This window comes from Hyaena hyaena, unplaced genomic scaffold, assembly GCF_003009895.1.
Source record: "Hyaena hyaena isolate Hyena2069 unplaced genomic scaffold, ASM300989v1 scaffold_129, whole genome shotgun sequence".
Lineage (NCBI taxonomy): Eukaryota > Metazoa > Chordata > Mammalia > Carnivora > Hyaenidae > Hyaena > Hyaena hyaena.
Genome location: NW_024080763.1, coordinates 749,449 through 776,724, shown reverse-complemented (window position 1 = coordinate 776,724; position 27,276 = coordinate 749,449). Strand labels below are relative to the sequence as shown.

At 54.0% G+C, this 27,276-nt stretch overlaps 3 protein-coding genes and 1 long non-coding RNA gene across 8 annotated transcripts in view; 2 read left to right on the top strand and 2 right to left on the bottom strand.

Annotated features, from left to right (window-relative positions):
• The window catches only part of EDRF1 (erythroid differentiation regulatory factor 1), a 40,174-nt gene extending 31,169 nt beyond the window's left edge, over positions 1-9,005 (top strand). For 3 of the 4 annotated variants that reach the window (XM_039237901.1, XM_039237903.1, XM_039237904.1), the window contains 2 exons: positions 193-344; positions 8,220-9,005. In XM_039237901.1, coding sequence (XP_039093832.1) covers positions 193-344; positions 8,220-8,373 — 306 coding nt within the window. In that variant the 3' untranslated portion in view covers positions 8,374-9,005. The remainder of the gene's footprint in view (positions 1-192; positions 345-8,219) is intronic. The other variant, XM_039237902.1, reaches the window with a different exon arrangement.
• Positions 9,006-9,062: 57 nt separating this feature from the next.
• Positions 9,063-17,355, bottom strand: MMP21 (matrix metallopeptidase 21). The gene is made up of 7 exons (XM_039237906.1): positions 17,194-17,355; positions 16,163-16,679; positions 15,306-15,445; positions 14,996-15,137; positions 13,615-13,872; positions 11,207-11,379; positions 9,063-10,959 (listed from the first exon to the last, which is right to left on the bottom strand). Exons 1-7 carry the CDS (start codon positions 17,353-17,355, stop codon positions 10,660-10,662), a joined length of 1,692 nt encoding a protein of 563 aa, XP_039093837.1. The 3' UTR covers positions 9,063-10,659.
• Positions 17,356-22,854: 5,499 nt separating this feature from the next.
• Positions 22,855-24,273, top strand: LOC120235542. Its single transcript, XR_005529448.1, has 3 exons — positions 22,855-23,018; positions 23,942-24,110; positions 24,207-24,273. It is a non-coding gene; the product is annotated as an uncharacterized LOC120235542 (long non-coding RNA).
• A 1,789-nt stretch (positions 24,274-26,062) lies between these two features.
• Positions 26,063-27,276, bottom strand: part of UROS (uroporphyrinogen III synthase) — a 35,291-nt gene continuing 34,077 nt past the window's right edge. For both annotated transcript variants that reach the window (XM_039237928.1, XM_039237927.1), the window contains exon 10: positions 26,063-26,672. In XM_039237928.1, the coding sequence (XP_039093859.1) occupies positions 26,538-26,672 (135 nt within the window). In that variant the 3' untranslated portion in view covers positions 26,063-26,537. The remainder of the gene's footprint in view (positions 26,673-27,276) is intronic.

The window sequence follows — 27,276 nt, the reverse complement described above, 5'->3', positions numbered from 1 at the left end:
TCTGCCGCTGACAGGCTCTGCCAGGGAGGCAGTTGAGGGGGGGGGCCGGAAATGACCTTGGGTTTGTTTTTTGTTTCTTTTGTTTTTTTGCCTAAAATGTTTACTGGGTGGACCGTGCTGCAGCCCCGTCACCTGGGTGTGAAGCTGTAATTATCCCGCAGCTTTGGTGAAGTAACTTTCTGTCGTTCGTAGCCAAAGCGTGAGGAGGGCGCTCCAGCTGCTGACTCTTCACCCAGTCTCAGTCGAGAAGAAGTGATCAAGCTCCTCGGTATATTTGAGTCTCGGTTGTCATTCCTTCTGCTTCAGTCCATCAAACTGCTGTCTTCCACTAAGAAGAAAACAAGGTAAATCCAATTGTTCTCTGTGGAAATTTCTTCTCGAGCCCTTAGTTGTAGAAAGGTGAGTTCTACTGACCCTGGGGAAAGGATCGGTTGTATTCGCTCTTGTTTTGTATGTGGGTGACCAGGGATTGAAGTGGTGCTCTGACTTGTTAAATCAGAGGAGACTCCTCTCTGTGTGGCCCGTTACATGCCGAAACTGTAGAAACAGATCTTGCTTCCTAAAGAGTAAATACCCTGTTGGTTTTAATATTTGCCCTGAGGGAGATGAATGGCCCTGGAAGAAGACTGTTTCTAGTAACCCTTCTGAGCACTGTCTTTAAGCGGGAAGTCAGGACTAGAGCTTGCTACCCAGCACCAAATGCACTAATAGAAAGGGGATGGAGGTGGAATGTCAGAATCTCTGTAAAGCCCAAGACTTCCTGAGAACTGTGAGCATCTCCACAAAAATGTCCTTCTACCCCATCTCTGCTTGTATGATTATGTTATTTTACCAGAGCTCTTAAGTTGCCATTAATAGTTTAACTTGGAATTCTGGTAGTAAGCACTAGATCAGGAAGGTAATCGGTCTTTCCTTTTAAAACGTAAGTACAACCTGGCCGTATTACAAAATTTGGAAAATAAGGGGAAAAATCGTCTCCACACCTAGATCATTATCAGTTATCCCATGAGTATTTTATCACTTCATAATCTGCAGGTACAGGCAGTTTTTGTGTCTGTTTTAATTTATATGTAGTAAAATTGACTTTTTGTGGCATACAGTTATTCAAGCTTTGACAAACATAGACCTATGTCTCCTGCCAAAATCACGATTTAAAACTGCTCTATCGCTCCAAGAATGCCCCCTTGCTGTCTCTTCTTGGTCAGCCCCCACTCTGCCCGATTCCTCAGGCGCTTGGGGAGAAAGCGTGCTGGCTTTTACCATTCAGTGAGGCATCAGCTGAATGTTCTTAATCAAGTTGAGAATGTTCGGAGGCACCCGGACGGTTCAGTCATTAAGCGTCTGACTCTTGGTTTCGGCTCACGTCATGATCTCCCAGTTTTGTGAGTTCAAGTCCCATGTGCTGGTGGCACGGAGCCTCCTTGAGATTCTCTCCCCGCCACCCCCGCCTCCACGCTGTCTCTGTCTCTCTCAAATAAACTTAAAAAAATTTTTTAAGTTGAATGTTTCTTATTCCTATTTTTTATCATCAGTGGATGTTGAATTTTTGTCAGATGCTTCTTGTATACACATTGAAATGACCATATTGTTTTCCTTCTTGAGTCTGTTAATGTGGTGGGGCTCACTTGGGGGGGGGGGTGCTGGTGCTGGTGGTGGTTTTTTAATGTTAAAGCAGCTTTGCATCCCTGAGATAAATTCCACTTTGTTGAGATTCACCATTCTCTCTATGTATCCCTGGAGTTCCATGTGCTAATACTTTTGTGTGTGTTTGTGGGGACGGTTCTCTCTGGTAGTGGTTTTGTCTGCTTTTGGGCAGAGAGTGTGCTGGCCTCATGAAGTCCACTGCCTGTGTTTCCTCGTCTGAGTTTTAGAAGTGTGGAATTACTCTTTGTTCCCTAAAGCTTTGTTAGAATTTACTAGCGAAACGATCTTCACCTAGAGTTGGCATTATTGAAAAGTTTTCACAAAGAGTGTAGCTGCTTTTCATAGATAAAACTTTCTGTGAGCAAATGAAAGTCTATTTTATCTGTTGTCAGATGTATGGGTTCACAGTATTCCCTTCTGATCCTGTTAATGTCTAAAGGTGTTTGTAGTGGTAGCCTTTATTTCACTCCTGATACTGGCAGCTTGGATTTTTTTTCCCCCCCTTGGTTAGCCCAGTTAGGAATTCATCAGTTGTATTGATCGTTTCAAAGAACTAGCTTGGTTTGATTGATTCCCCCCCCAATTGTTTATCTATTTTCAGTGTCATTAATTTATACATTTACCTCTATTCCCTTCTTTGTGCTTATTTTGGGTTTAAGTTGCTCTTTTATTGGTTTCTTAAAGTAGAATCTTAGATTATGGACTTGAGACCCTTTCTGTTTTCTTATGTAAGCATTTACTATAAATTTCACACTGCTTTTGCTGCAGCTCACAAGTGTTTTTCTAGTTCCATTTTTTTCAGTTTAAACTAATTTTTGATATCCCCTGAAACTTTATGTTAGAAACATGCCGCTTAGTTTCTAAATATTGGGACTTTCCAGGTAATCTTTATCATTGGTTACTAGTAATTCCATTATGTGCTGATAAGACCATAACTTGTATGATTTCTTTCACATTTGTTCCCATTTGTGTTGTGGCCTAGACTATGGTTTGTCTTTCCGTGTGCCCTTGAAGTATACGGGCATCCTGCTGTCTTGGGTAGAGTGTCCTGGAAATGTCAATTCTGTCGCCTTATGGTAGTGTTCGGGTCTTCTGTATCTTACCGACTTCCTGTTGTCGCATCAGTTACTAAAAGAGGAGTGGGCTTCTCCAACTACAGTTACGGATTCATAGATTTTCTTTTTCCTTTTGTTCTATGTGTTGTGTTTCCTGTCTTTCGATGTGGACACATTTAGATGTATACGCAGGACTGTTGTGTTTGGAGAATTGACCCCCTTATCATGGGGTAATGCCCATTTTTGATGTTAATATAACACTCAGCTTTCTTTCGGTTAACGTCTTTTGCTTTTACCCTAGCTATGCCATTTCTAGTAAAAGTGAGAATCTAACATATAATTGGGTCTTGCCTTTTTTTATCCGACAAATTACATTTTATTTTTATTTTTTCATAGTTTATTGTCAAGTTGGTTTCCATAGAACACCCAGTGCGCATCCCAACAAGTGCCCTCCTCCATGCCCATCTCCCCCTTCCCCTCTCCCTCACCCCCATCAGCCCTCAGTCTGTTCTCGGTATTCTAGAGTCTCTTATGGTTTGCCTCCCTCCCTCTCCCCAACTATTTTTTCCCCTTCCCCTCCCCCATGGTCGTCTGTTAAGTTTCTCCTGTTCCACTTATAAGTGGAAACATGTGGTATCTGTCCTTCTCTGCCTGACTTATTTCGCTCAGCATAACACCCTCAAGTTCCATCCATGTTGCTACATTTGGCCAGATTTCATTTTTTCTCATTGCCATGTAGTATTCCATCGTATAGATAAACCACATCTTCTTGATCCATTCATCCGTTGGTGGACATTCAGGCTCTTTCCATGATTTAGCTATTGTTGAGAGTACTGCTATGAACATTGGGGTACATGTGCCCCTAGGCATCACACTCCTGTATCCCGTGGGTAAATCCCTAGCAGTGCTGTTGCTGGGTCCTAGGGGAGTTCTATTGTTAATCTTTTGAGGAACCTCCACACTGTTCCCCAGAGCGGCTGCACCAGGGGTCTTGTTTTTTGTTTTTGTTTTTTTTAAACAAACTTATAATTGGTGTCTTCAAATCTGTCACCTTGCTAGCTGTTTTGCCTGTCTTTCCTGCCTTCTCACAGTAATTGAACATTTTCTGTGGTTGCATTTTACTTCACTATTGATGGATTATTTATACTACTTTTTAAAATTCGTGGTGGTTGACCTAGGGTTTCCATCTTTAATCAGGAGCCCCCTTCACATGGTACTCTGCTGCCTCACCTTCAGGTGGTCGCCCCCGTTCTGCCCTCTCCTCCCGCTGTGGTACTCCCGTTCATTTTATCTTTACCTATGCTACAAACACACCTCATGCTACTACCGTGTTTGTTGTAGATAGTTAACCTGTTAAGGAAATTAAAAATCCGGGAACAGTTGTTTTTTAATATTTATTTTTGAGGGGGAGAGAGGGTGAGTGAGGGAGGGGCAGAGAGAGAATCCCAAGCAGGCTCCTCACTGTCAGCGCAGAGCCTGATGTAGGGCTTGAACCCACGAACCGCGAGTAACTGAGACATCCAGGTGCCCCCAGAGAACGATTTATTTTTATATGAATTTATTTTACCTTCATTTATTCTGTTCTAGTGTTCTTCTTGAGATAGAAACCATTTTCTGTCTGGTGTCTTCTGTTTGAGAAACTTCCTTTAACATCTGGCAGCAGAGAATTCTCCCATTTTGGTTGTCCGACAGTCTTTATTCCTCTTCCGGCTTGGGGAAATGTGCGGCTGCGTGTAGAGTTCTGGGTTGATAGACTTTTCCATCCCACCCGTGAAGGCCGTCCCTCCCTGGCCTTCTGGCGTGCGTGCTCTCTGGTTCTTCGTCTTCCCTTTGTTTTTACGTATGTAATGGGCCTTTTTTTTTTTCTCTAGCTGCTTTCAAAATTTCAAAAGTTTTTGTGTAGGATGCATTAAGTCCTCTTTAGCTAATTTGTGTTAATTTTCAAAGTTTATTAAAAGACTGTTAACTGTGATATTTGCGTTCGTACAGTTAACGTACGGCTAGGCTTCAAAACAGAGAAAGTGGTTCTTATGTCAGTGCGTGTGTCTCCCGGGTGTTACTGGTCGGCACACGAGACCGCGGTTCTGTTGTGAAGAGGGCGGCCCGCGCTGCGCCCTGCCGTCTCCCCACGAGTCCGTGAGCATTCTGTCTGCAGAAAAGGGAGATCAGAGCTAGACCTTAAAAGAAATACTAGTGTGTTTTGTTTCTGCTTTTGCTTTTTTACAAATAGTTTATTGTCCAGTTGGTTTCCATATAACACCCAGTGCTCATCCCCACAAGTGCCCTCCTCCATGCCCATCTCCTCCCTCCCTCCACATCCATCAGTCCTCAGTTTTTGTCAGCATTCAAGAGTCTCTCGTGGTTTGCCTCTCTCCCTTTCCCCCACCATTTCCGCCCTTCTTCTCCCCCTTGTTCCTCCGTTAAGTTCCTCCTAATCCTCCTATATGTGCAAACATGTGGTATTTGTCCTTCTCTGCCTGACTTATTTTGCTCAGCATAACACCCTCAAGGTCCATCCATGTTGCTACCCATGGCCAGATTTCATTCTTTCTCATTCCCATGTAGTGTTCCATGGTATAGATAAACCACATCTTCTTGATCCATTCGTCCGTTGATGGACACTTAGGCTCTTTCCCTGTTTTAGCTATTGTTGAGAGTGCTGCTATGAACTAGTATGTTTTAATTATTTTCTACCCACCCCACCCCTGCTTAAAAAAAAAAAAAACAGTTTAATTAAATATCTAAATTTTCTGGGGCGTCAGGTGACTCAGTCGGTTAAGCAGCTGCCTCTTGGTCTCGGGTCATGATCTCAGGGTTTCGTGGGTCCCAGGCCCACGCTGGCTCTATGCTGGCAGCCTGGAGCCTGCTTGAGATGCTCTCCCTCTCTCTCTCTGCTCCTCCCTCACTTGCATGGGTTGGCGCTCTCTCTCGCTCTCAAATAAACGTTAAAAATTTTTTAATAAAATTGAAAATTTTAATTTTCTTAGAATCCTCTTAGGACAACTTCCTCTTATGATAACCATGTTGTCCTGCTAGAAATGCTTTTTTATGTTTGAGAGAGTGAGTTTATGTGAGCAGGGGAGGGGCAGAGAAAGAGGAGGCACAGCATCTGAAGCAGCTCCAGGCTCTGAGCTGTCAGCAGAGAGCCCGACATGGGCTTGAACTCCCGAAATCTAGATCATGACCCGAACCGAAGTTGGGATGCTCAACCGACTGAGGCACCCAGGCGCCCCTATAGAAATGCTTGTTTTGTCATGTTGGGTTCTGTTTTTTTCTTTTGGGAAGAAGTTAAAACTGTAGTTTAATACTCCTTGCTTTAGCAGACTGGAGCCTCTTTACCTTTGTGATGGCTTTGGGGTTTCTTAGAATGCAAAGCTATGAAAAATGTAAACGTAGACTCTGAGGGTTTGGGAAGCTCTTGAGCATGGTGCAGAGGGCAGATCTTGTAGATTTGTGGACTGTTCCTGGCCATGTATGTACTTTTAATATTTTGTTAAGATTGGGGCACCTAGGTGGCTCATCTGATTCTTGGTTTCAGCTCAGGTCATGATCTTGCAGTTGAGGAGTTCGAGCTCTGCATCAGGCTCTGTGCTGATAGCAAAGAGCCTGCTTGGGATTCTCTCTCTACCCCTCCCCTACTCGCATGTATGCACATACTCTTGTCTCAAAGTGAATAAGCGAAAACCTTTTAAAAGGCACACACACAGACATATATATGTATATCTTATGTATATGTATGTATAATATACCTTATATATACACACATGTGTATATACGTATATTTGTACGTGTGTGTGTATTTGGTTAACATTATTAAAAAAGGAAAATAGATGTTGGTTGCCTTTGGAAGAAAGATAAGCCTGTGAAATGTTGGGACCCTTGTTAGAGTTCATGGTTCAATGAGACTTGGTGAGAGTAGAGTTGATTAAGGATGGGAGTCATTTGTAGAAATTGGAAGATGAGGATTTAAGATTCAGAATTATGATGAGAACAAATCTCGCAGTTCTAAATGTATGATCCCAGCGGCCGTCTGGTACCTTCAGGCACCAGCCACGGTGTGGCCTCGTTGTCCTTGAAGACTCGTTCTGATTAAGTCCTGTTGCCTTGATTTGTCAGAAAGGAGTTTAAGTTTCTTGCAAGAGCAGAGGTTTTGCAAATGTCAGCTGCACCCCAGAATTAAAACCTAAGTGTCTTAGGCCCCAGCTATAAATAGTGGATGCATTTCGAACAGTCACTTGGGCTGCGCCATGGGCGGTTTTGAGGGGAAGAGAGATTTGCCTGATTACGGAAGTATGACTAAGGGCGAGAGGAGGAGCCGGTCTCCACAGAGGGCCGTGCGGAGCCCACGCCATTTCCAGCCTGGCCCGTGCTCAGCCCAGTGTGGACAGCGGGGTCCTAGTGAGGAAGAGCAAGCGCAGCCACGATGAGGAGGTGGCCTCCCAGCCTGAGCCTCGATGTGCACTGGAGGGAGGTTCCAGATGCTGGTTTGCTCTTGCCAGCCTGGCGGGCACTTGGGCAGAAGTGGAGCGTTTGCATATTGGTGAGTGGAAAGAGCACAGCATTTGGAGTCCGAGTATAATGTTTTTATCTCAGTCCAGATTATTTGGCCCGTCTGGGCCTTGGTATTTACATGTATAAGATAAGTCCTTGCCCTCCTGAGGCGCCAGGGTTACGGCACGGCTCGGGTGTAGACACCTGTCAGCAGTTACCTGGTCGTGCGTGGCCGGGAGGTCTGTATTCTGTCTGGTCCGTTTTAAAAAAAAAAAAAAAAAAAAAAAAATGCTAGAAATGAGCTGCCACGTAATAGTAGTCTTTTCTAACATAAGGGTCCACTGATGTGACCTGTAGGGGACAGATTTTCAAGACAAACAACTCAAGTTTTGGTTAAACAGTTTGTAGGTGGAGTGCGTCTCGAGCCCTGCACCTGAGGGCGCCCTCCACACGAGGTCACACTGACCTGTCCCATGCAGTCGGGTCCGTGCTGCAGCCCCTCGCAGGTCCAGCCCCAGGGAGAACCTCCCCGCAGCCGCGTTGGATGTGTGCTCGTGAACAGCTGTGGGGGGGCCGGGCCGCAGAGGCGGGCGGAGATCCCGGCCGCTCTCCGGGCCCCAGGCCACCCGCGCGGGGTTTCCTCCCCCGTGTGTCCTCGGGGGCACGCGGTCGCCGGCCTGTCTGCTGCACAGCTTCTCCCCGCTGCTGCTTCCGTAGGCAGACGCCACGGGGGCAGGGGCTCTGCTCGGTGTGTCCTGGCCACTGCCCCGAGCGGTTCCCAGCACGTGCTAGGCACTCAGATCTCTGTAAAGAGAATGAGCCTTGGTTTTAATAGACCTTTTGAAGTGAATGTGTAAAAACAGGCCTGTGAACAGCGGATGCGGGCGGGGGAGTACGGACTAGGCAGCCCCAGAACACCCGCTTCCCGTGCCCGGCATGGGCTGGCACTGTTCAGCCTTCAGGTTTCTTTCTGACTTGTTGGTGGACCTCACCGGGCTCTTCTGCTGTTTTTTTTTCCTTCTAACGCAGCAGTAATACTGAAGAAGATGCAGTCCTCAAAACCAACAAGCAGACTTACTCCCAGCTTCTGAGAGCCACCGCCAACAGGAACACAACTCTTCTGGAAAGAATCGACGTTCTCCTCCACTTGCTGGACCAGCTTGCTCGTGGCAGCGGCCAGTGACTCGGGTCTGAGGCTCCATCCGCAGGGACGCTGTCCGTGCCTTCTGCTCTCGGGGGCTGGTGTGTCCATTCGGTGCTTCGTGTCATTAAATAGGGAAATCACCACTAGAAACAGGCACAGCAGAGGAAACAGTTCTCATTCCCCATGACAGACAACTCGTGGTTGAGTTCTTTGCTTCATTTGAAGCAAAGTCAGAGTCAGACTGAAGGCCCCTGGCGTTGTTTCTCGGAGACGTATGTGGGACCTGTGTCCCCACGCTTTCTGTGACGCAGGTACACTCGTAAACAGGTTTCAAGTCTATTAGCCTCCACGGGGTTAAGAGAATTATTTTGGGTGAGGATACTTCTGTCGGGAACTTTCACCCAGATGACTGAGTGTTCAGTCAGGCAGGTTGAAGAAACGTCCTGTGTCTACAGTGCTTCTCGGTCGCATGGAAGGTGACCCCCCTCCTCCCGCGGCGCGTGAGGCTCTGCGGTGGTGTGTTCGGGGTGTGCCGAGGGCGGCCGCTTCTCTCTGACGGGCTAGGACAGTTGATCAAGGATAGGTACTGCTCCCCCTTCCTTTCACTGTAAACTGGAAACTGTGAATAAGGTAAGAAAACTATTTTGAATAAATAAATTATTTATTTAAAATGTCTTGTTATTTTTCCTGAATTTCACATTCTGCACTTTGAGTTTTGATTTGATAAATCAGGTTTTGGTTTAATTTTACGAAGTAAAGATTGAAACACTAAAAATCTCTGCCATTCACTGCGTCGTCGCGGGGACAGGACACTACTTGCCACCGCCCTGCGTGGCTCTCACCTGGGCGCACGTGTGTCCTCTGCTCCCCACCCCTCCGGGCGCCGCCCACCTGCCCTGGGCCCACAGCCTCCGCTTCAAGGACACGGAACAGAAACCGGGCCTGCGCTCTCCTTTGACGGCTGGGACTTGAAGACCGGAGCCCGCCCCTGCCCCAAGTCCACTGGCCTGGCCCCGAGTGCGGGCAGTGGGCTCCCCCCGACCTTGCGCGCCGTGACCGGCAGCCCCCCCCCCCGGCCCAGCGGCCGCGCCCTCTGGAGTCTGAACCTGCTGGAACGTTGTCTGGAATAAAGCGGAATCTTTACAAACTGCTCTCTCACGTGCTGAGCGGGTCAGTGTTCTCCTTGGCAGTGAGTTGACCCCTGCCCTAGCTCTGTCCCCTTAGCTGGTTTGCATTCCCTTGGGACAGATCTGCATCCATTCGCAGAAACCGAGGCATTTAAAGTTTTACCTGAGTTGTGAACCAGGAGCCTGTCAGGACAGCTGTCCCTCTGCTCTCCCTTCATAGTCTGCTCGCTTCCACCCAGAAGAGCTAATGAAGTGAGCTGGTGTCAGGGATGTCACCCTGGCCTCGTCTTCTGGCCTCTCCTCGGCTGAACAGCCGTTTAGTCGGATAGTTTTTAAGCAAGAAGATCCCAGTTCTAGCGGTCTTCTCTTGTTGAAGCAATAATATGAACATCCCCTACGGGGGCAGAAAAAGTCTAAATGTTTTGTCATCTGCCGATCTTAAAGGAGCGCTGCTTAAAGTGCTTGAGCTTTGGCGGTTAGTTGAGCGGAATTGTGCTGTTTGTGGCCTGGTCATGGAGACGGCTTGTTTTCCAGCTAATTTCCGTGCCAGGGATGGAGAGAAGGTGCCAGGGCCCTGGGCTGGAGTCCGGGGCAAGGGTTGCCGGCGGCTGCTGCGGTGACCTTGGCAGGGCCACAGCTGTGACCTTGTTCCTGCGACTAGAGCTGTGCGCCCCGGTCTGTGCCTTGGCACTCCGGCGACGCTGCGAAGAGGGGAGAAACGCGTGGGAAAGCCCGCACACTGTCCAGGAGAAGGAGATAAATTACGACGACAGGAAGTGTGGGGCGTGGTTAATTTGAAATCTGCGCTTCCCCTGAATCCCTAAGTGTTCAGGGTAGTAACGCCACATCTGTGGGGGGGGGCTGTGTCTCCTTCCCTGATTGGGTCCTGTGGCTACAGCTGTGTTCCCGCCCGGCCCTGAAATCGGTACGGGGGCGCTGGGTGGTGGAAGGACAGGGATTCCTCGGGATTCTGTTTTGTTTTTTAACCTTTCCTAAAAATTTTGTAAAACCATTTGGTAACTTTTTTTGCCTGAAAAACTGACTTTTAAATCAAATATCTTAAAAGTTCCAGGAATGGCTTTTTCCATTTTTAGTCCTGTTTGCTTCAATTATTAAAAATCTGGTTTATTTTCTTTGTAAGAGAACTCCGACTTTCTCTTAGAAATCCCTTTCATTCTCCATGTGCCGGTGTTTCTCCTTACATGTTTAGGGTGGAGGTGTGGACATCACAAATGTCAAACCACTTCTCGGAGATGGACTGCTTTGGAAACAAGCCACTTGAAGGAAGCCACGAATGCTGTTGTCTGTCCTTGTCGCTGGCCACTTTCCAGTACGCGCTGCCTTTGAGCAAGAAAACGGAGTTGTGTGCGTAGGAGTAATAAGCGGAGTCTATGTTTCTGAGAGGATGGTTTTGTGGCTCTATTGCTGGAAACGCATCAGTAATCTTCATCGGATAAGAATCAAGTACTTGATTTCTGTTGACATCAAATGCAAACACCTGCAAAGCAAGTAAGACCGGCATTTCTGAAAATCATTTTTAGATTAATTTATAGGGATGAGATAGGCAAATCTGTGGCTTTGCACCAAATTCTCTGGGCTTGAATTTCCTAATTTTTCATACAATGGGATCTGCCACGATCCTCCAGGGCGAGGCAGTTGAGAACAACTTTTAACAACTTAGTCCTCTGACAGGCTTCAGTGAGAACTGACGGAAGCCATAGCAAGTTGGAAAGCCGCCTACTTACGAGGGACTCTTTGAAGAAGTAAATTAACTGCTTTCTTCGGTCATAGAAGGCAGTGTCCAGGGGGCTTGGAATGCCAGGAAATCCTTCTGAAATCCTTCTGGGGTAGCTTCTCCCGTGTTCATCTTCTGTGTAGGCCTGGTCCTTTTCACTGTCGTATCTCCAGTACTGATTTCCTGAGAGCCAAACAGAAAATGCTTATATGGTTTATTACCGTTTAATTACAGACAACCACCAAGAGGGCCGCTTTCGCTCCAGCTCTCAAGTCAACCGCTGACATTTTGCCATGACCCCAGCAGAAGGCAGGACCTCAGTATCTGCGTGAAGCCTCCACTCGAATGAATGATTCCCCAGGTCTTGAATTACTTACTTGTCGATCGGTTCTGGCAGTCATTGCTGCTATTAAAATGTTGGTTGCCTTTCGCAGGGCCCTCGAGCCCCACTCCCCAAAACCAAAATGACAAATCATAGGGTCTTTTCACATTCTTCCTACGTAATCTCATGATCTTCCTTTTACATAGTAGGGACCCATGTGTTGCCCTGAATTATTTCCCACCATAATATAAGCTCTCTTTTTATAGAAAACATGATCCTTATGATCGTCTTTTTTTTTAGGATTGTTTTTTTAAGTAATCTCTACACGCGGTGTGGGACTCAAACGTGCAACCCCAAGGTCACAAGAGTCACATGCTCTACCAACTAAGCCAGCCGGGCACCCCAACTTTTTTTCAGGATTTTAGAATTCTGCAGTTCGACCGCCAGCTCTGTTGTACAAGTGAGGGGACCGGAGCAGGGCTGAGGTACTTCATCCAGGTTGACGGCCCAGGCTGGACCCGGTGCGGCCGAGACGCCCCAGTTCCACCCCAGTGGCTCCACCCACGGTCCTACGAAGGCGTGGCGGGTCCTGTTTCGTGTCACGAGCCAAATGCTAATTTCATGCTCTGAAACACCACGGGACTATTCTGGACTCTGCTTATTAGTTCCTCGTCCTGAACGCTGGCATGTCGTCAGCATAAAAGAGAATAATCGTGTTCACCTCTTACAACCCACAGGCAGTTCCGTTCCGTAGCAGCCGCCCCAGGAGCTTCCTTCCCCCTGGGACCCCGCTTCTGTCCCCATCCCGAGAGGCTTACCGTGGAGAGAAAACAGTGACGTTTGCCAGCCGGTGGTGCAGTTCACTCTAACTGGGATATTTGAATTTAAAGTATTCTTGGCGCGTTAAACGTGAGAGGTTCTTACGGCTCCGAGTATAAAACACCCCCGTGTCCCACAGCCCCCGCCTTGACCTGAGTGACCTCACTCTGTAACGACGGGGTGTTGTTGCCTGTAGCAGCTCTCCGGGACTTAGGACCCTGAGATGTGCTCCCAGCCTGAGAGATCTGACCTAGAAAAGTCCACCCTGGGCAGTTTGTTCACGTAACTGAGCTCCACTCTTCCTTTGTGCGATGGAGAGAAAATTCAGGTTTTTCTTATGGCAAAACCTACACGCGGCTTCCTCTCGGTTTGGCTCGTGCCTCTGACTCCTGAGCCGCGGAAGGCCGGGCCCCAGTCCCGGGGCGCGGGCACACGGCGGCCACACGGCTTGCCTCTAGGGCGGAAGTTCCGGGAAGGGAAAGAAAGCAGCCACCACAGTATCTGGTTTGTGCGCAGACTCCAGGCACCTGGTGTGCGAGGGCAGCCGGCCTCCGTGACGCGGGCACAGACGCCCCGGGCAGGGCGGCCCCGGCCTGTCTTCTCTGCGCGGCCGCCGGCCGCCGGCCCCGGGCCCCCGGCGCGGCTCCTGCCCTCCAGCAACACTCTGATCCCCGCTCAGAAACTGCCACCGACTCCTCAATGGCTGACGGCCCAGGCCGACCCCGTCTTTGCACCTGACTCTCGTCCCGTGTAAGCGCCCTGTCGCACCCCATGCGCTCAGCTGTCGCTCGGACCTGTTCCCCCCCCTTCACTCTAACGCCTTCCGCTTCCTGTGTCTCACCCCTCACCCCTGTCCACTTCCCCCCATCACACCCCCGGTGTCCTCGCGGGCTCCCGGGTCCCCCACAGCCTGCGCAGCTGCGTCAAGCCCTGACTCCAGTCCCCAGGGCAGGGGTCTCCCCACCCGCTCCCCCTCCTTCACCGCAGGCTCCTGGCCACGGGCCTCCAAGGCTCTTCCTCTCCGGAGTTAGCGAAATCGGCAGGGAGGGCCCTTGGCAGCCCCCTCAGGGCCTGGCACAGCTGGGCACTCGGTCGTCTGCTCATCTGATGCACCCAGTGCCTTCCCACCCTGGGCTCCCGGAGCTTCCACTCGGGCGGAGCAAACGGAGGCCCGTGATGCAGGGGCGCTAACGGAGGATTCCCCGCTCGGCCCCGAGCCCTCGTTCCGAACGTGCCTGTGCGATGCCAGGAACGGAGCCACCCGGGGGAACCTCTACCTTTAAAGAAATACCGTTCTTCTCTCCTCCACGTCCAGAGGTGGACAAAAGCATCTACGTTTTGCGCGGGGATCCCGTGCCAGCCCCTGGCGATCTGGAGGGGATCCCCGTAGCGGGTCCGGTTGTTGCGGTTTTCGTAAAGCCAGTACCAGCCGTTGCGGAAAAAATACGTGCTAAACCTCATCGTCACGGCTCCATATTGGTTTCTCTCTTTGCGAATCCAGTCAAATACGGTATCAAATGATCCTTTACACGAACCTTAAAAAAAATAAAAAGTCCAGCTGCTCGTCACCTGGTGCCAAAAACCATCTGTTGCTACCTTCACATGTGATTCGAATAGAGACCCTTGCAAAGCTGGCGTTTTCTATTAAGCTCTTTGTTTTTGACAGAGAGCGAGCGAGAGCGCAAGCATGAGCGGGCGGGGGCAGGGAGAGACAGGGACACAGAATCCGAGGCAGGCTCCAGGCTCCGAGCTGTCAGCACAGAGCCCAACACAGGGCTCGAACCCACGAACCCACGAACATGAGATCGTGACCTGAGCCGAAGTCGGACGCTTAAATGACTGAGCCACCCAGGCGCCCCTCTATTAAACTGTCTTAAAGCAAGACGCCACACCAGACTGGAAGCGGCCTTGGGGGTGGGGGGAGGGGGTATGCAGCACGGCGGGCCCATGTGGGCTGTTCGGCTAATCTTCGTTGACAGCACTCCCAGGCTTCTAGGTATCTCGGTTTGGGTGCTGGTTATGTGATCGCCCTAAACACAGCCGATGCCCCGACGGCTGGTCTGACTTCATCGGAGGCGAGCAGTTTGGTTCTGGGCACACACCAGAGAAAGATTTCCTCTGAGGGAACCCGTGCAGCCCTGGCACGGCTACTCCGGGCAGAGGCCTGGTGCCAAGAACACAAGGGTCTGAGTGGAACAGAAGGGGGGGGGGTCTCCGTTTTCAGTGGAAAAGGGGAGGATAGCTTTCTTTCCCTTCAGCCTCTATGCTAAGCCATTAGTCACTTCAATCAAGTAACCATTCACACCTTAGCCTGAACAATTAAATAGAAATGGAAGTTGATCCTCTGCTGCTCTTTGCCTTAGGATGGCCGGAACCTTCCCCCAGGGGCTTCCTTCCTCCCAGAGATGTAATGTGGCACGTGAAACAGAGGCCACGGGAGGGGACACCCATGGCAGTGCTTTGCTCTGTGCTAGTGGCTACAGCCAGCGCGCGGCCGCCTGTATCCCGGAGTTACACGGCAGCGGCTGTGGGGTGCTGTCAGAGCTGTACTGTTCTATGCCAGTTGGGGGCCCAGCCCCCCAGTAAGGAGTGAGTTAGGCTCTGAAATACTGAGGGTCGTCTGTGAGCCCAGAGGATGCTCTCCCAGAGCAGCCTTACCGTACAGCTTCTGAATCGCCTTTCTGTCTGCCCAGTCCAGCTCTAACACCGGCTCCCGGGGGATATAATTCGGCTGCATGACGGATCCTGGCCTGTAGGTGTGAGGCAGGCCGAGCACGTGGCCAATCTCATGGACGGCCACCTAGAAGGGAACACAAAGCGAGGGCTCCTGGGCACCTGCCGGGCGGGGCCTGCGCTTCAGGGGGACCACGGGGAAATCGGGGAAACTTCTCAGAAGGCTGCAGGCTCCTCCCTGGATTCCAGCCCGCGTCGCCGCACCGCCCTCTGCCCGCGGCCCGAGACCACTTACTTTGAGAAGGCTGATGCCCGCATCACTGGTGGGAGGTGTGAAGTGCTCATCGTCGTCAAAGTGGATGTCGCCCAGGTGCCAGGCGTGTGCAAACTCCTGCCCGCTGCCATCAAAAACCCGAGGACAGCCCAGGTGCCGGCCTGGCAAGGGGACAGGGAACACAGACACCCGAAACGTTCACGGCCTTGATGAGCTTGTAGGCCAGGAGCCGAAGCAAGAACTCCCGGCCGGCTGGACAGTGTTAGGAAGTCTAAACGCTTGGAAACGGAGCTGCACGGCACAGGTTGGGGGAGCCCAGAGGCGGGGGTGGGGGTGTTGTCAATAGGCAAGATCTGAGTTGGGTCCTAACAGCTGACAACGCGTCATAACACGAAGGCGGTGCCGCCAGATGATCACGTCCCCTAGTGACTCCTGGGGACTTCTCACGGCAGGAAGTCAGTGCAGTCAGCAGGGCAGCGCTTAGCAGCCCTAGATCCCAGACGCGGCTGCAGAGGTTACTTTGTCCACACCCGCCCAGCGAGGAGGTGGTGGCCGGGAGCGGTCGGCCTGGCTCGTGCCCTGCTAAGCTCGCTCTCTGCAGCCATGCCCCCTGGGCTGACCTGCTCGGAGGCTGGGAACTTCCCCGATGTCCCCCTGGGGCCGCCCCTGGCCCTGTGCAGGGTGACGTGCCCACGCCCTGCCCAGTGAGCTGTGCTGACGCCCGCACAGGGTTTCCTGGAGGGCCCACGCCGCCGCCTGGGCCACCTCCGCGGGACAGGTGACCAGGGCGGGGCTCCCTATGCTCCGGGGCCCTGCCTGCAGCCGTGGGGGGCAGGGACGGGGAGCCCCGGGTTGGCTCGCTGCCTTCGCCCTCTCACCTCGCCCTAACCCCAGCTGTATGTCCACTGCGGCCCCGGGGGCGGCGACGTCCTCGCGGAAGTTCAGCGGCGTCACCTCGCTCCACATCCTGAAAGCCAGTCTGAGGATGTGCCGCTGCTCGTCCGCGGACAGCTGGCTGCTGGCGCCCTCGTCCCCCAGCAGCCGCCACGTCAGCGTCCTCTTGGCGAAGGCCCGGGCGTCCCCGCGGGGCGCGGCGTCCCCGGGCCGCGGGCCCCATGGAGGCGGCGGCCACCGCGCGAAGCGCTTGGGCCGCGCCCGGGGCGGCGGGGACACCGGCGGCCGCGTGTCGGGGACGCCGCAGCGCGGCCTGTTCATGGCCGCCAGCGTGGCCGCGTCCAGCCGCCCGCTCGCGGGCAGCGCGTTGACCTTCTGGAACCTGCGCACGGCCTCGGCCAGGGCGGCGGCCGGGGGGCGCGCGCGAGGCGCGGCGGGGCCGGGGGGCCGGGAGCCGGGCCCCGGGGGCGCGTCGGCCCAGCCGTACTTGGACAGGAAGCGCTGCGGAGAGAGACGGCGACCCGTGGGGCGCGGGTGACGGACCCCGAGGCTGGCGCGCGCGGGTGTGCGTTCGGGGACCCTCCTGGGCTTACAGAATGGACCGCCTCGGGGGCGGGGGTCTGTGTGTCGCTAAGTGTCTGCCTGTACGGAGCGTGGTCACCGGTGTTGTGCGGCACAGCTAGCCCGTGGTTGTGGGTTGTTGCAGGAGCCCCTCCCCCGACCTGAGGCGGCGTGTGCGCGCGCCTGGGCCCATGTCTGCACGTGCCTGAGTGTGCACGTGCCTGCGTGTGCAGGGGTCCGCCTGGACGCGTGCCCGGCTAGGTACCTTCCGGCGGGTGCACGTGCCTGCGTGTGCAGGGGTCTGCATGTGCACGGAGCACGTGCCTGTGTGTGCACGTGCAGGGGTCCGCCTGGGCGCATGCCCGCCTATGCACCTGCCCGCGTGTGCTAGCGCTCACCTGTGCACGTGCGCCCGTGTGCACGTGCGTGCGCCCGGTGCCGGGGCCCCTCCTACCTGAGCTGCTAGGAGGTCGGCGATGGGCTGGGCCCGGCGCAGCGGGGACGGCTCCAGGTCCGAGCGGTCCCGGCTGTGGAAAAGCGGCTCCGGGCTGGCGGGCAGGGGTGCGGCGAGCCAGCAGAGCAGCAGGGTCCCACGGAGGATGGAGGCGGCGCGCATGGCCCGACCTGCGCCCTGCCCTCCGGCTTGCGCTCCGTCTGCGCCGCCCCCTCCGGAGCCGCGGGCCCGGGATGCTTTTATAAGCGGCCCCCGGGGCAGCCGCGCGTCTCCGAGGCCGTCGCACCCAGGCCTGAAGTGTGCCCGCCGGGCGGCCCCGGCCCTGCTGCCCTTTGAAGCCCCCAGGAGCACCCTTCTCGCGGGGGTGAGAATGTTTGCCGCGGCCTCAGGTAATTACATCTGCCCTGGCAGCCTCGTGTGGATTCCGTTTCTATGGCGACGGGCTCGTGGGCAGCCTCGCCGCCCAGCGAGCGGTGGAAGGGTCGCCACGTCCGCGGGGCCTGTTACTAGAGGTGCGAACCGTCGCCGCCGACAGCCTGCGTGGCCCCACCTGCACCCCCTGCACCTTTACCACCTGGCCGCAGTTTGCTCACAGTTTGGGTCCTTTTTGTTCCTGGTTGGGGACTCTTTCTCTGATCTCTTCTTGTTTCTTTTTATAAAAGGGGTGTTTACTCAGTATAGGAAAACGTAAGATTTAAAAATATCGAGGAGGAGGAAGTCCAGTGATTCAGGTGGTGACTTTTGGTGAACGTGCTTGGGGAAGTACGTGTGTCCGGTTTTATATAAATCATAGTCTCTGTTACCTAAAGCTCGGTGGGATGTCACGGGCACCCTTCTGTGTCGGTGAATATAGGTGTTGACCATCCCAGTTAATGGCTGTGTGGTGCCCTAGGCTACGGGGCAGGGGCTTTTATATGAGGATAAACTAGAATCACCTGAGGTTCTAGAACTGCCCCTCTCAGTTCACCCTCAGGAAGGAGAGTCTGGAGGAGGGAAAGGGACGTGGTGGAGGGAGGGGAAGAAAAAATTAGGCAGGACCAGGCTCAGCTGCCTGGGATTTGTAACTGGTTACGCCCAGGGCACCTGGGCGAAGTGAGCAAGGCCCTCAGGACACCTGGCTGCAGGTGAGAGCTTGGAATGCCAGCGTCAAAGGTCTGAAAACAGCAAGGGTGCGGGGGTGGGGGCCGGCCTTTAGCTACTCATTCATTCATCAAATCCTCGTTACCGTTCTAGGGACAGGGAACATGGAAATGAACGTGTGGACCCATTCTTTGCCATCACGGAACTTCTATTCTTAGGGGTGGCGACAGACAGTAAACAGAACAATGACTGAAAAATTCAAACAGGGACCGGCTGACAGTATAAATCAGGAAAGTGAATGCTTTGGAGGCCAGGGGTCCGTATTCACGTGGGTGGGAGAGACCTCTTGTAAAGATGAAATGGAAGCAATGAGAGGAAAGTAAGAGAGTCACGGTCACGTGCGGTTGGGGATTCATGGGAGGCGTGGGCCAAGGAAAGGATAAGTGCAAAGGCCCTGGGGCAGGACCCAGCACCTGCATCAGAGTAGCAGGGGGCTGGGGGGAGGTCAGTGAGGGGGGAGGGGGAACGAGATGAGGCTGGGAGAGAGAGTGGATGGGAAGGTGATGAAGGACCTGGCGGTCAGATAAACTGGATTCTACCCTCGGTTCAGTGGAGATCCTTTGAGCAGGAGAGTGACTTTATTGATTGATTATTTAAAGAATCTTCCTGGGGTGCCTGGTTGGCTCAGAGGACCAGGCGATTCTTGATCTCACAGTGGAGTTCGAGCCGGATGTCGGGTGTAGAGATTACCTAAATAAATAAACTTTTAAAAAAAATCCTCCCAACTGCTCTATGGAAGACAGGTAGAAAGGAGGTGTAGACGGCACCGCCTGGCCCGGCCCTCCCTCCTGATGTCTCCCCCCACCCCCAGCAGCCTTCTGTGCCGGGTTGGTCTGATGGCCCTGTAGCCTGAGCCCCGTCACGGGGCTCCAGGACACCGGGGCTCCGAGCAGGGCACTAGACACAGCGGGATCCGTTCCTAGTGAGGTCCTGGGCCAGGGCTGTGGCCTCACACCGGGGCTGCAGCGGCGAGGCCGGCACCTGTGACATCAGGGCCTTGTGCTCACCGGGAGCTGGGACGTCCATCAAGGGACCTGCACAGCCGCACTCAGCTCTGTCAGCTCGGAGACCTCTGGGGCCGGCCACACCCCCGGTGGGGACACAAGAGCGAGCAGCGTGGGGGGGGGCGTGGCCATGGAGTGGGGGCCTGTCGGTTGGAAACCCTCCCAGGGCGTCCCAGGTGTAATCGGAACCCCACGGAGGGAGGGTGGCAGGGAGAGGTGGAAGAAAGGCCGCTCCGGGCTGGTGGGCGGCGGTTTTAATAAGTGAGAGGAGGGTAAGTCCAAGGTTGGTCCCGGGCAGCGGCAAGACTAACGGATCCCTGGGGCGCCTGGCGGCTCCGTCGGTTAAGGGTCTGACTCGGGCGCAGGTCATGATCTCACGGTCCGTGAGTTCGGGCCCCGTGTCGGGCTCTGTGCTGAAGGCGCGGGGCCTGGAGCTGCTTCGGATTCTGTGTCTCCCTCTCCCTCTGTCCCTCCCCCCCCCAAAACACACACACACACACACACACACACGACTAATGGATCCATGCCCTGTATACTGTGCCGGTGTCTTCAACACCACATCACCTTTCAAAGCTGTGTGCTCAGAGCGGCCTCTGGGAGCTGGAAAGGCAGGTGGAACAGAACCCACCTTCCAGAGACTGGGAGGGGGTGGGGAGCCTCTGAGTGCCCGGTTCTGCTCACAGGTCAGCCTGCGGTCACATCTGTTAGATGACCTTCCCCCTCTGGTCACTAAGGGCTGCTCACGCTCAGCTGTGTCCACAGATCCCCCCCCACTCCCCTCCTCCTATGGACGCGATCTCCCAGCTCCTGAACAGGCACCATGTGGGTGGGAGAGCCCCGTGGTCACCCCTCTGGGGGAGGAGCCTGGCCTCGGGGTGGGAAGCCCGGGTCAGCAGTCAGGAGCCAAGGGTGGTTCAGGGTGTGGAATTTCTCATCATTGCCCTCACACCCACTTTGCACACTCAGAAGCAAGCCCCAGGCACCCTATAGAATTCTGCGTAAATATTGTAGTGTGTCTGTACAAGATAGACTCGTGGGGTGGGGGGAGCCTTCTCATGCCTTAAAACTGAGCAACAGGGGCGCCTGGGTGGCTCAGTCGGTTAAGTGTCCAACTTCGGCTCAGGTTATGATCTCACGGTTTGTGGGTTCGAGCCCCGCATGGGACTTTGTGCTGACTGCTAGTTCGGAGCCTGGAGCTTGCTTCAGATTCTGTGTCTCCCTCTCTCTGACCCTCCCCTGCTCATGCTGTCTCTCTCTCTCTCTCCCAGAAATAAATAAAAACATTAAAAGCATTTAAAAAACAAGAACTGAGCAACAACCCTGTGTTACCAGCAGATTTATGCAGGTGGCGCTCACATTTTCAACCCGGCCTCGTTCTTTTGTCGAATTCTCGGTGAGCTTTGGATTGGAAGGCCCGTCCTGAGTGCCTGTTACACAAAAGCAAGGGTTGAAATGACTCCAAGGGGCACACAGGCCCTTTGCACTTCCCATGTTGACTGCGGCCCACGACACAGACGTGGCTCCAGGGGGGACAGCGCCCAGTCCCCGCGCCTGTGCCCGTGAGGTTGGCTCTGCTCCTGGGCCTGGACTCCCGCAACGGCCCGTGGAGCTCCTCCCTGCCCCTCACAGAGCTGCTCTGTGCCTCGTGATCAGAGACACCTGCCAGGCCCGGTACCCGCTCTGGTTTCTTCCCGCTGCGCGGTGCGGCCTCCCTGCCAGAATGTTCGTCAGTGATGTGCGGGGACACGCAGAGTATGTATAGGCATGTGCGGTACAACCTTGCGTTCCGTGGAACTGGTTCTGCGCATGCTCCGAAAGATGAGCTGACGTTTCTAATAAGTTTTAACTTGATAAACGAGGGAAGTCTTGTAGTAGGAGTCACATGGCCACAACTAGGCCAATGGTGGTTCTTTCTCTCTCTCTCTCTGTGGGATTGTGGGTGATCGTCTCCCATGCTCAGATGCTCGGTCTCAGGCCACAGAGTTCGGCAGAAATCAGTGATTTTTCAGAATGATGGAAGGTGCCCACAGTGTTTTTGTCACTTCAAAGCACCTGTGGACAGTCCTTTGTCCAGACAAGCATGAGCTTAGAAACGCTTCGCTTCCTTCTAGGTCACTGGACAGGTTCCTTGTTAAAGTTGCCCAGAAAGAAAAAGATCCCATTGGGCCAACAGACAGCAGTGATCCTGTTAGTGAAAGTCTTCCTAGACGATGACCCTCCTCTCTCTCACCCCCCTGACCCCAGCCAGGGAGGTTTTCAAAGGGCAGTGCAGGTTAATTTGTTTATTTTTCTTTATATTTTGTATTTTCTTTATTATTTTGTATTACAGCATTGTAATCATTTTTATGTGAGTATTTTTGGGCTGTGGAATTAATCTTCTGAGTTTCCATTGTTTCTTCTGGGGAAATTTGCTTTGATATACAAGTGCTTTGGATTCCAAGCATGTTTCTGGAACAAACTATGCTCGCACCATGGTTTTACTGTATGTAACTGTGACATGTTAATCACACATTCATTTATACACACCACTTACATTTATCAATATACTTGACATGTCCGTATATATTAGTGAACACACGTCTGAATAAGTGGCCACGTAGTGTTGTCTTGTGTGGCCAAAACCAAGTGTAAGGGCACTGTGCACCTTCCCACGTGAATGGGGTTCTATTCTGCTTTTTTTAAATTAAAATCTCAAATTGTGTTTTATTTTTAAAAATTTTTTAACGTTTTCATTATTGAGAGAGGGACAGCATGAGCAGGGGATGGGCAGACAGAGAGGGAGACACAGAATCCGAAGCAGGCTCCAGGCTCTGAGCTGTCAGCACAGAGCCCAACACGGGGCTTGAACTCACGAACCACGAAATTGTGACCTGAGCTGAATTCAGATGCTTAACCGACTGAGCCACCCAGGCTCCCCTCAAATTGTGTTTCAATTAGAAGATAAATCCTGAATGTTTTGGGGAAATAAAACCTGTGAAGGTACAAGATTTAGAACAAAATTTTTCTAAATATAATCTAGGCACTATGTTTCTTGGGAGGCTAACATTCTGAACACGGAACAGAACCGAGAACTCTTTGGCTGAGTGAGGGCTGATGTCACACAGCCTGGGGTCTGCAGGGTCTGAGAGACCAGTCGGGGCCCTTCCACTCAGCAAGCTCTGGCCGGAGACGGTGTGTTGGAAAGTCAGGTCTTTTTTTTTTTTTTTTTTTATTTTTTTTCATTTTTTAGAGAGAGAGTGTGAGGTAGGGGGAGGGGCAGAGAGAGGGAGACACAGAATCGGAAGCAGGCTCCAGGCTCTGAGCTGTCTGCACAGATCCCGACACGGGGCTCGAACCCACGAGCGGTGAGATCATGACCTAAACGGAGCTGAAGTCGGACGCTTAACCCACTGAGCCCCCCAGGCTGCCTGGAAAGTCAGGTCTTAAATCGTGCGCAAGAGCTATCTGGGAAGGTGCCCGTGGGATCCGCTAGCTCTTTGTGATGCAAGTGTCTTGCTCCTGAACATTATTTCTTGCCCCCGTGGTGTGCGGCTGGCCCCACTCAGCTCAGGGCCGCGACACCCAGGGATCGTTCATTTTCCTCTGGGAGCCTTCCTCTCCCCGATTTTCACAAAGCCTTTGAGTCGGCTGACTGGCTTCGCAAGGCTCCCAGTGTTGGATTAGCTGAACTGCTTATTCCAGGTACAGTGGAGTTTGAGGACATCAGTTTGATTTTGCAGGGAAAGCGTGCCGTCTACAGTACGGACAGGAGCGACGGGCTCCTAGGGAGGCTAGTTCCCAGTCGGGGCAGGGCACTCATCCTTGAGCTTGGGGAAGGGTTTGGCTGGAGGCTTCCAGAATCTTCGGAAATGTGGAGATGTCTTGATGCAGTTGTCAGTGAGAGGACTGGAAACTTTCTCCCCCTGAAGGCATGTCACTTACAAGATGGCTTTGCATGTTCTCAGCACCTCACAGTGGGGCGTCTGGAAAGAGACTTTCCCTTAGTTATTCCCATGGGAGATTTAAAAAAAAAAACCTTTTTTCAATGTTTATGTTGGAGATGGACTGGGATCAGGGGAGGGGGAGTTGGGGGTGGACACAGACTCTGAAGCAGGCTCTGGGCTTTGAGCTTGCAAAGTCTAGCCTGGACTCAAGGCTCAAGCCCACGAACCAGTGAGATCATGACCTGAGCTGAAGTTGGATGCTTAACTGACTGAGCCGCCCAGGCGCCCTCTGGGAGGCTTTTATGCCTGATGTACGTTGAGGGGTCAGTTCTGACTCTAGATGTGGATATCCGTCAGGAGGCCCAGGGGTTTGGACGGCCAGTTGTGCAACAACAGGCCCGTTGTGACTTAGCCTGTGACATGGAGAGAAAGGTTCTTCCTGCTCCCCGACCTGCTTTCCTGCTCTCTGCACCGGGCGTCCGTTGATGTCCATCACAAATAAACCTTCTTCCCCCATGGCTGGTCCCACCCCCCGCCAAGGTTCATGCACGTTTTAGACACACGGAGGGTTCCATGGCATGGGGCTCGTGGTCCCCCTGCTGAAGGCCGCGTGCCGAGGCCACCAGGTGGCCGCGTGGGGCAGAAGCCACACTCACTGCTCGCCGGCACTTCTCCGCCCAGGTGTGTGTGAGGTGCTCGGCGATCGTGATGGCTATTGACCTGGAGATTATGATCGCGATCGGCGTCTGCCTGCTGATCGCCGCGTTGGTGCTCATGTGCTGTTTCCTCTGTCTGTGCTGCAAAGTGTACACAGCGCTGGAGTGAGTGCGGGAGGAAGGAAGGCAGACAGGTACGTATAATCAACCGTGCGACGCGCCCTGCCGACGACCTTCAGGTGTAAGAAACGGGCTTCAAAAGAAGAAATCTAATCTCATGTTTATTATAGAACCTCTGAAGGGAAATAGGACGATGGCATCGGCATAAAAGGCAGGTGGCTTGGCTTGGAAGAAGGCCACCCGGGCTCTCGGCTGGCTCCTAGCTCCCTGCTGTCCGGCCCCCAGAGACAGAGGCTCAGAGCGGTCCCATGGCGGTTGTCCAGAGAGGTGGCCTCCCCCGTATCCCCTGGCCGCAGCTCCATTGCGTGAAATACAGGCTGTTTATGCGAACTTGGTGGCCTCCTGACTCTGTTCTTCCAAGGTGTTTGCAGGCACTCGGGCCGCAGGGGGCGGGGCCATGACCAGAGTACCACGTCTGCCATCCTGGCACCACTTTCCACCAGATACAATTTCCCAGACAGCTGGGAACTGCAGCCCAGAGGGCACGAGTGAGTCTCCTGGTGACAGGGAGACGGGGGCTCCGAGAGTGTCACTCCGTTCCCCCCCCCCCTCGGGTCCACAGGTGCCATGCTTCTCCCACCCAAGCTTCCTGGACCCTCGGGACTGTTAACTTGCTTCCTGTCCCCGCAGAGAAGGCCAGGCACGGCCCATCATGGAAAGGCTGGTTCATGTCCTCACCCCAACACCCTGAGTGGGGGGCCCCTCTGTGGCGACTCGGCAGGAGTGTGGGGGAGGGGGGAGGCAGATGGCTCAGAGGCAGTGAGGTGGTTTTGTGGTACAATGCACAGCAATGTGGCACGGCCATGACCTCCAAGCACACGGGCAGGGGGCCGCCTGGCCCGGCCTGCACGGCAGCCCGGTGTGGCGCAAGCCGTGCACCCCCACGAAGGCGGGTTCAGCCACCCCGGTCCAGGCGGTGGTGTTCTGTGCCGAGGCTGGCCCCAGGACGTTGTCGCAACAGCCCTGGGAGGGCTGGGACAGCTTCGGCTGGGGCCCAGGTCTTGGGGCTCGTTGGCCACGGGGGGTCCCCAGAGGGCACTGCCCATCCTGGCCCGTGCTGCTTGGGGCCGGGCTCTTCCCCGAGAACAGAAAAGGTAACTCCATCAGGAAAAGGCCTCTTGAGAATGGCAGGGATTCTGAACGCCTGAATCCAGATTTGACTTTCACATCAGAGAAGGGGGCGGGGGGACAGATTCCGGCTTCTACTTAGAGAAATGCCCATGGACCAGAACTGTGGGGTCACCACGGCCCCTGCGGGGTTCTTGTTCAGGTCACGCCCAGATTTAGAGAACTGAGTATTTCCAGGTTCATACTTTGCTACTAAGGTGACTTCGGTGTGAGGTGGCCTATGAACACTGCCGGTCTGGGCCCGTGTGCTTTCTGTACACAAGTCCCAGCTGTGTGACCCTGAGCAAGTCCTACGGTGCCCTGAGTCTCTGATCCTTCATCTGAGAAATGGGAATAGTAGTGGTATGGGCTCCTCAGGGCGTCCAGAGGAACGAGGATGTGAGAGGCAGAGGCCGTGCGTGGGGCTGTGGCACATGGGAACTGCTCACTCTAACGTGCCTTCTGGAGAGGCCACAACATGCTGGTAACACAGCCCTCTTCCCTGCCACCGGATGCTGTTAAAGACAGACGGAGGTTTCATTCCACCCAGCTCAAATTCCAGGCCAAGATCTTAAAAGCAGAAATAAAGTGGGGGTAGATTTCCAAAGCCTCTCTGTGGGGCACTGCATCTACAGACAAACCCTTCTTAAATTATTTTTTTATGTTTATTTTTGAGGGAGGGGGGTGGGGAGAGGCAGAGAGTAGGAGACACAGAATCAGAAGCAGGCTCCAGGCTCCAAGCTGTCAGCACAGAGCCCGACAACGGGGCTCAAACCCACAAACCACAAGATCGTGACCTGAGCCAAAGTCGGACGCCTCACCGACGGAGCCCCCCAGGCACCCCGGGATGAACCCCTTCTAAGCAAACTGAACACCCACCCACCCCCGACCTCTCAGATGCCCGGACTGGCCTACTCTGCGTCTGGTTTCTGCAGAGAGAGGTCTCTCGTAGGTGACTGCCTCTGTCCACGGCGCACACGGCAGCAGCTTGACGGTGCCTCTGATCAGATGACGGAGCTACTCCCTACACAGCAGATTGCTCACGCCCCCAAGCCTGGCATTCTCAGAGCATGGGCCCTGCAGTCTCCTCAGCGGACACAGCTTTGCAGGAAAGTGACAGGCAGCAAAGGACACGGCAGTCAGGGTGAAGAGCCCGGGCGCTTTATTTGGCATCTTCCTGCTGCGGGAAGGGCCCTTGCGGGCCCTGCTCCTCGGGGGTCCTCTGGTTCCTGGAGGCATGAGGCATAAGTCCGGGGGGCCCCATGAGGCCTGGCTTCCTCGCGGTGGCGGCGTGTCTCCCTGGGCCCGGGAGCGCAGCTGGAAGGGCCGGTGGCTCAGCAGCGGGGGGCCTGAAGCGCCAACCGGAGGCCCCGGGCCAGGGCTGGTGGCGTGGGGCTCTCGGCCGTGCAGCTCACGGGCAGGCCCCGGGTGGCCAGCGCACGGGCCGTGCTGGGGCCGATGGCAGCGAACTGCAGGGGGAGAGAGAGAAGGGAGCTCAGCGCCGCAACCGGCCGGGCCGGGAGCGGGCGGGCTGTGGGGCAGGGCCGGTGGCCTGTCTGGACCCCTGCTCGCGGGTGAGCTCCTAACACGAGGGCACACACCTCCCTAAGTGGACCCAGTCCCTCACCCCTGAGACGCCTGGCCTGCACAACCTCGTCACAACCTCCCTGCCGGCCTGCGGCCCACAGTTCTGCCCTGGGTGGGGGCAGGTGGAGCACAGATCAAAGTCTGGAAGGTGCTCTGGGCGCGGCGGGGGCCCGAGCTGGACGCCCCCAGGAAAACGGAGCCAGAGGGGTCAGGTGCACACCCAGCTCCAAGGATTGTGGCCGTAGCCTGTGACCCTCCCTCTCTGGACCTCTGTCCCTTTGTTTGTAAACCTGAAAGGTTAACAGGCTTCCTTGGGCTGCTGGGAGGGTCATGTGGGGCAGAGTGTGTCGCCGTGTGGCCGCCCATGGCACTGGGAACACCATGGCTCCAGGCTCGAAGCCCCAGCAAGCAGGCTGCCGGCGGGCTGTGAGACCCCTACGCTAAGCGAAAGAAGCCAGTCATGAAGTCCTAGAAGAGGCAAGTCCA

Excerpts from the sequence above, each read along its gene's own strand:
- MMP21 (XM_039237906.1), bottom strand. The coding sequence starts at position 17,355 with ATGCGCGCCGCCTCCATCCTCCGTGGGACCCTGCTGCTCTGCTGGCTC. Across the intron at positions 13,873-14,995 it reads GGCGATTCAGAAGCTGTACG|GTTCGTGTAAAGGATCATTT; the intron begins GTAAGGCTGCTC and ends ATTTTTTTTAAG. Across the intron at positions 11,380-13,614 it reads AGAACGGTATTTCTTTAAAG|GAAATCAGTACTGGAGATAC; the intron begins GTAGAGGTTCCC and ends TTTGGCTCTCAG.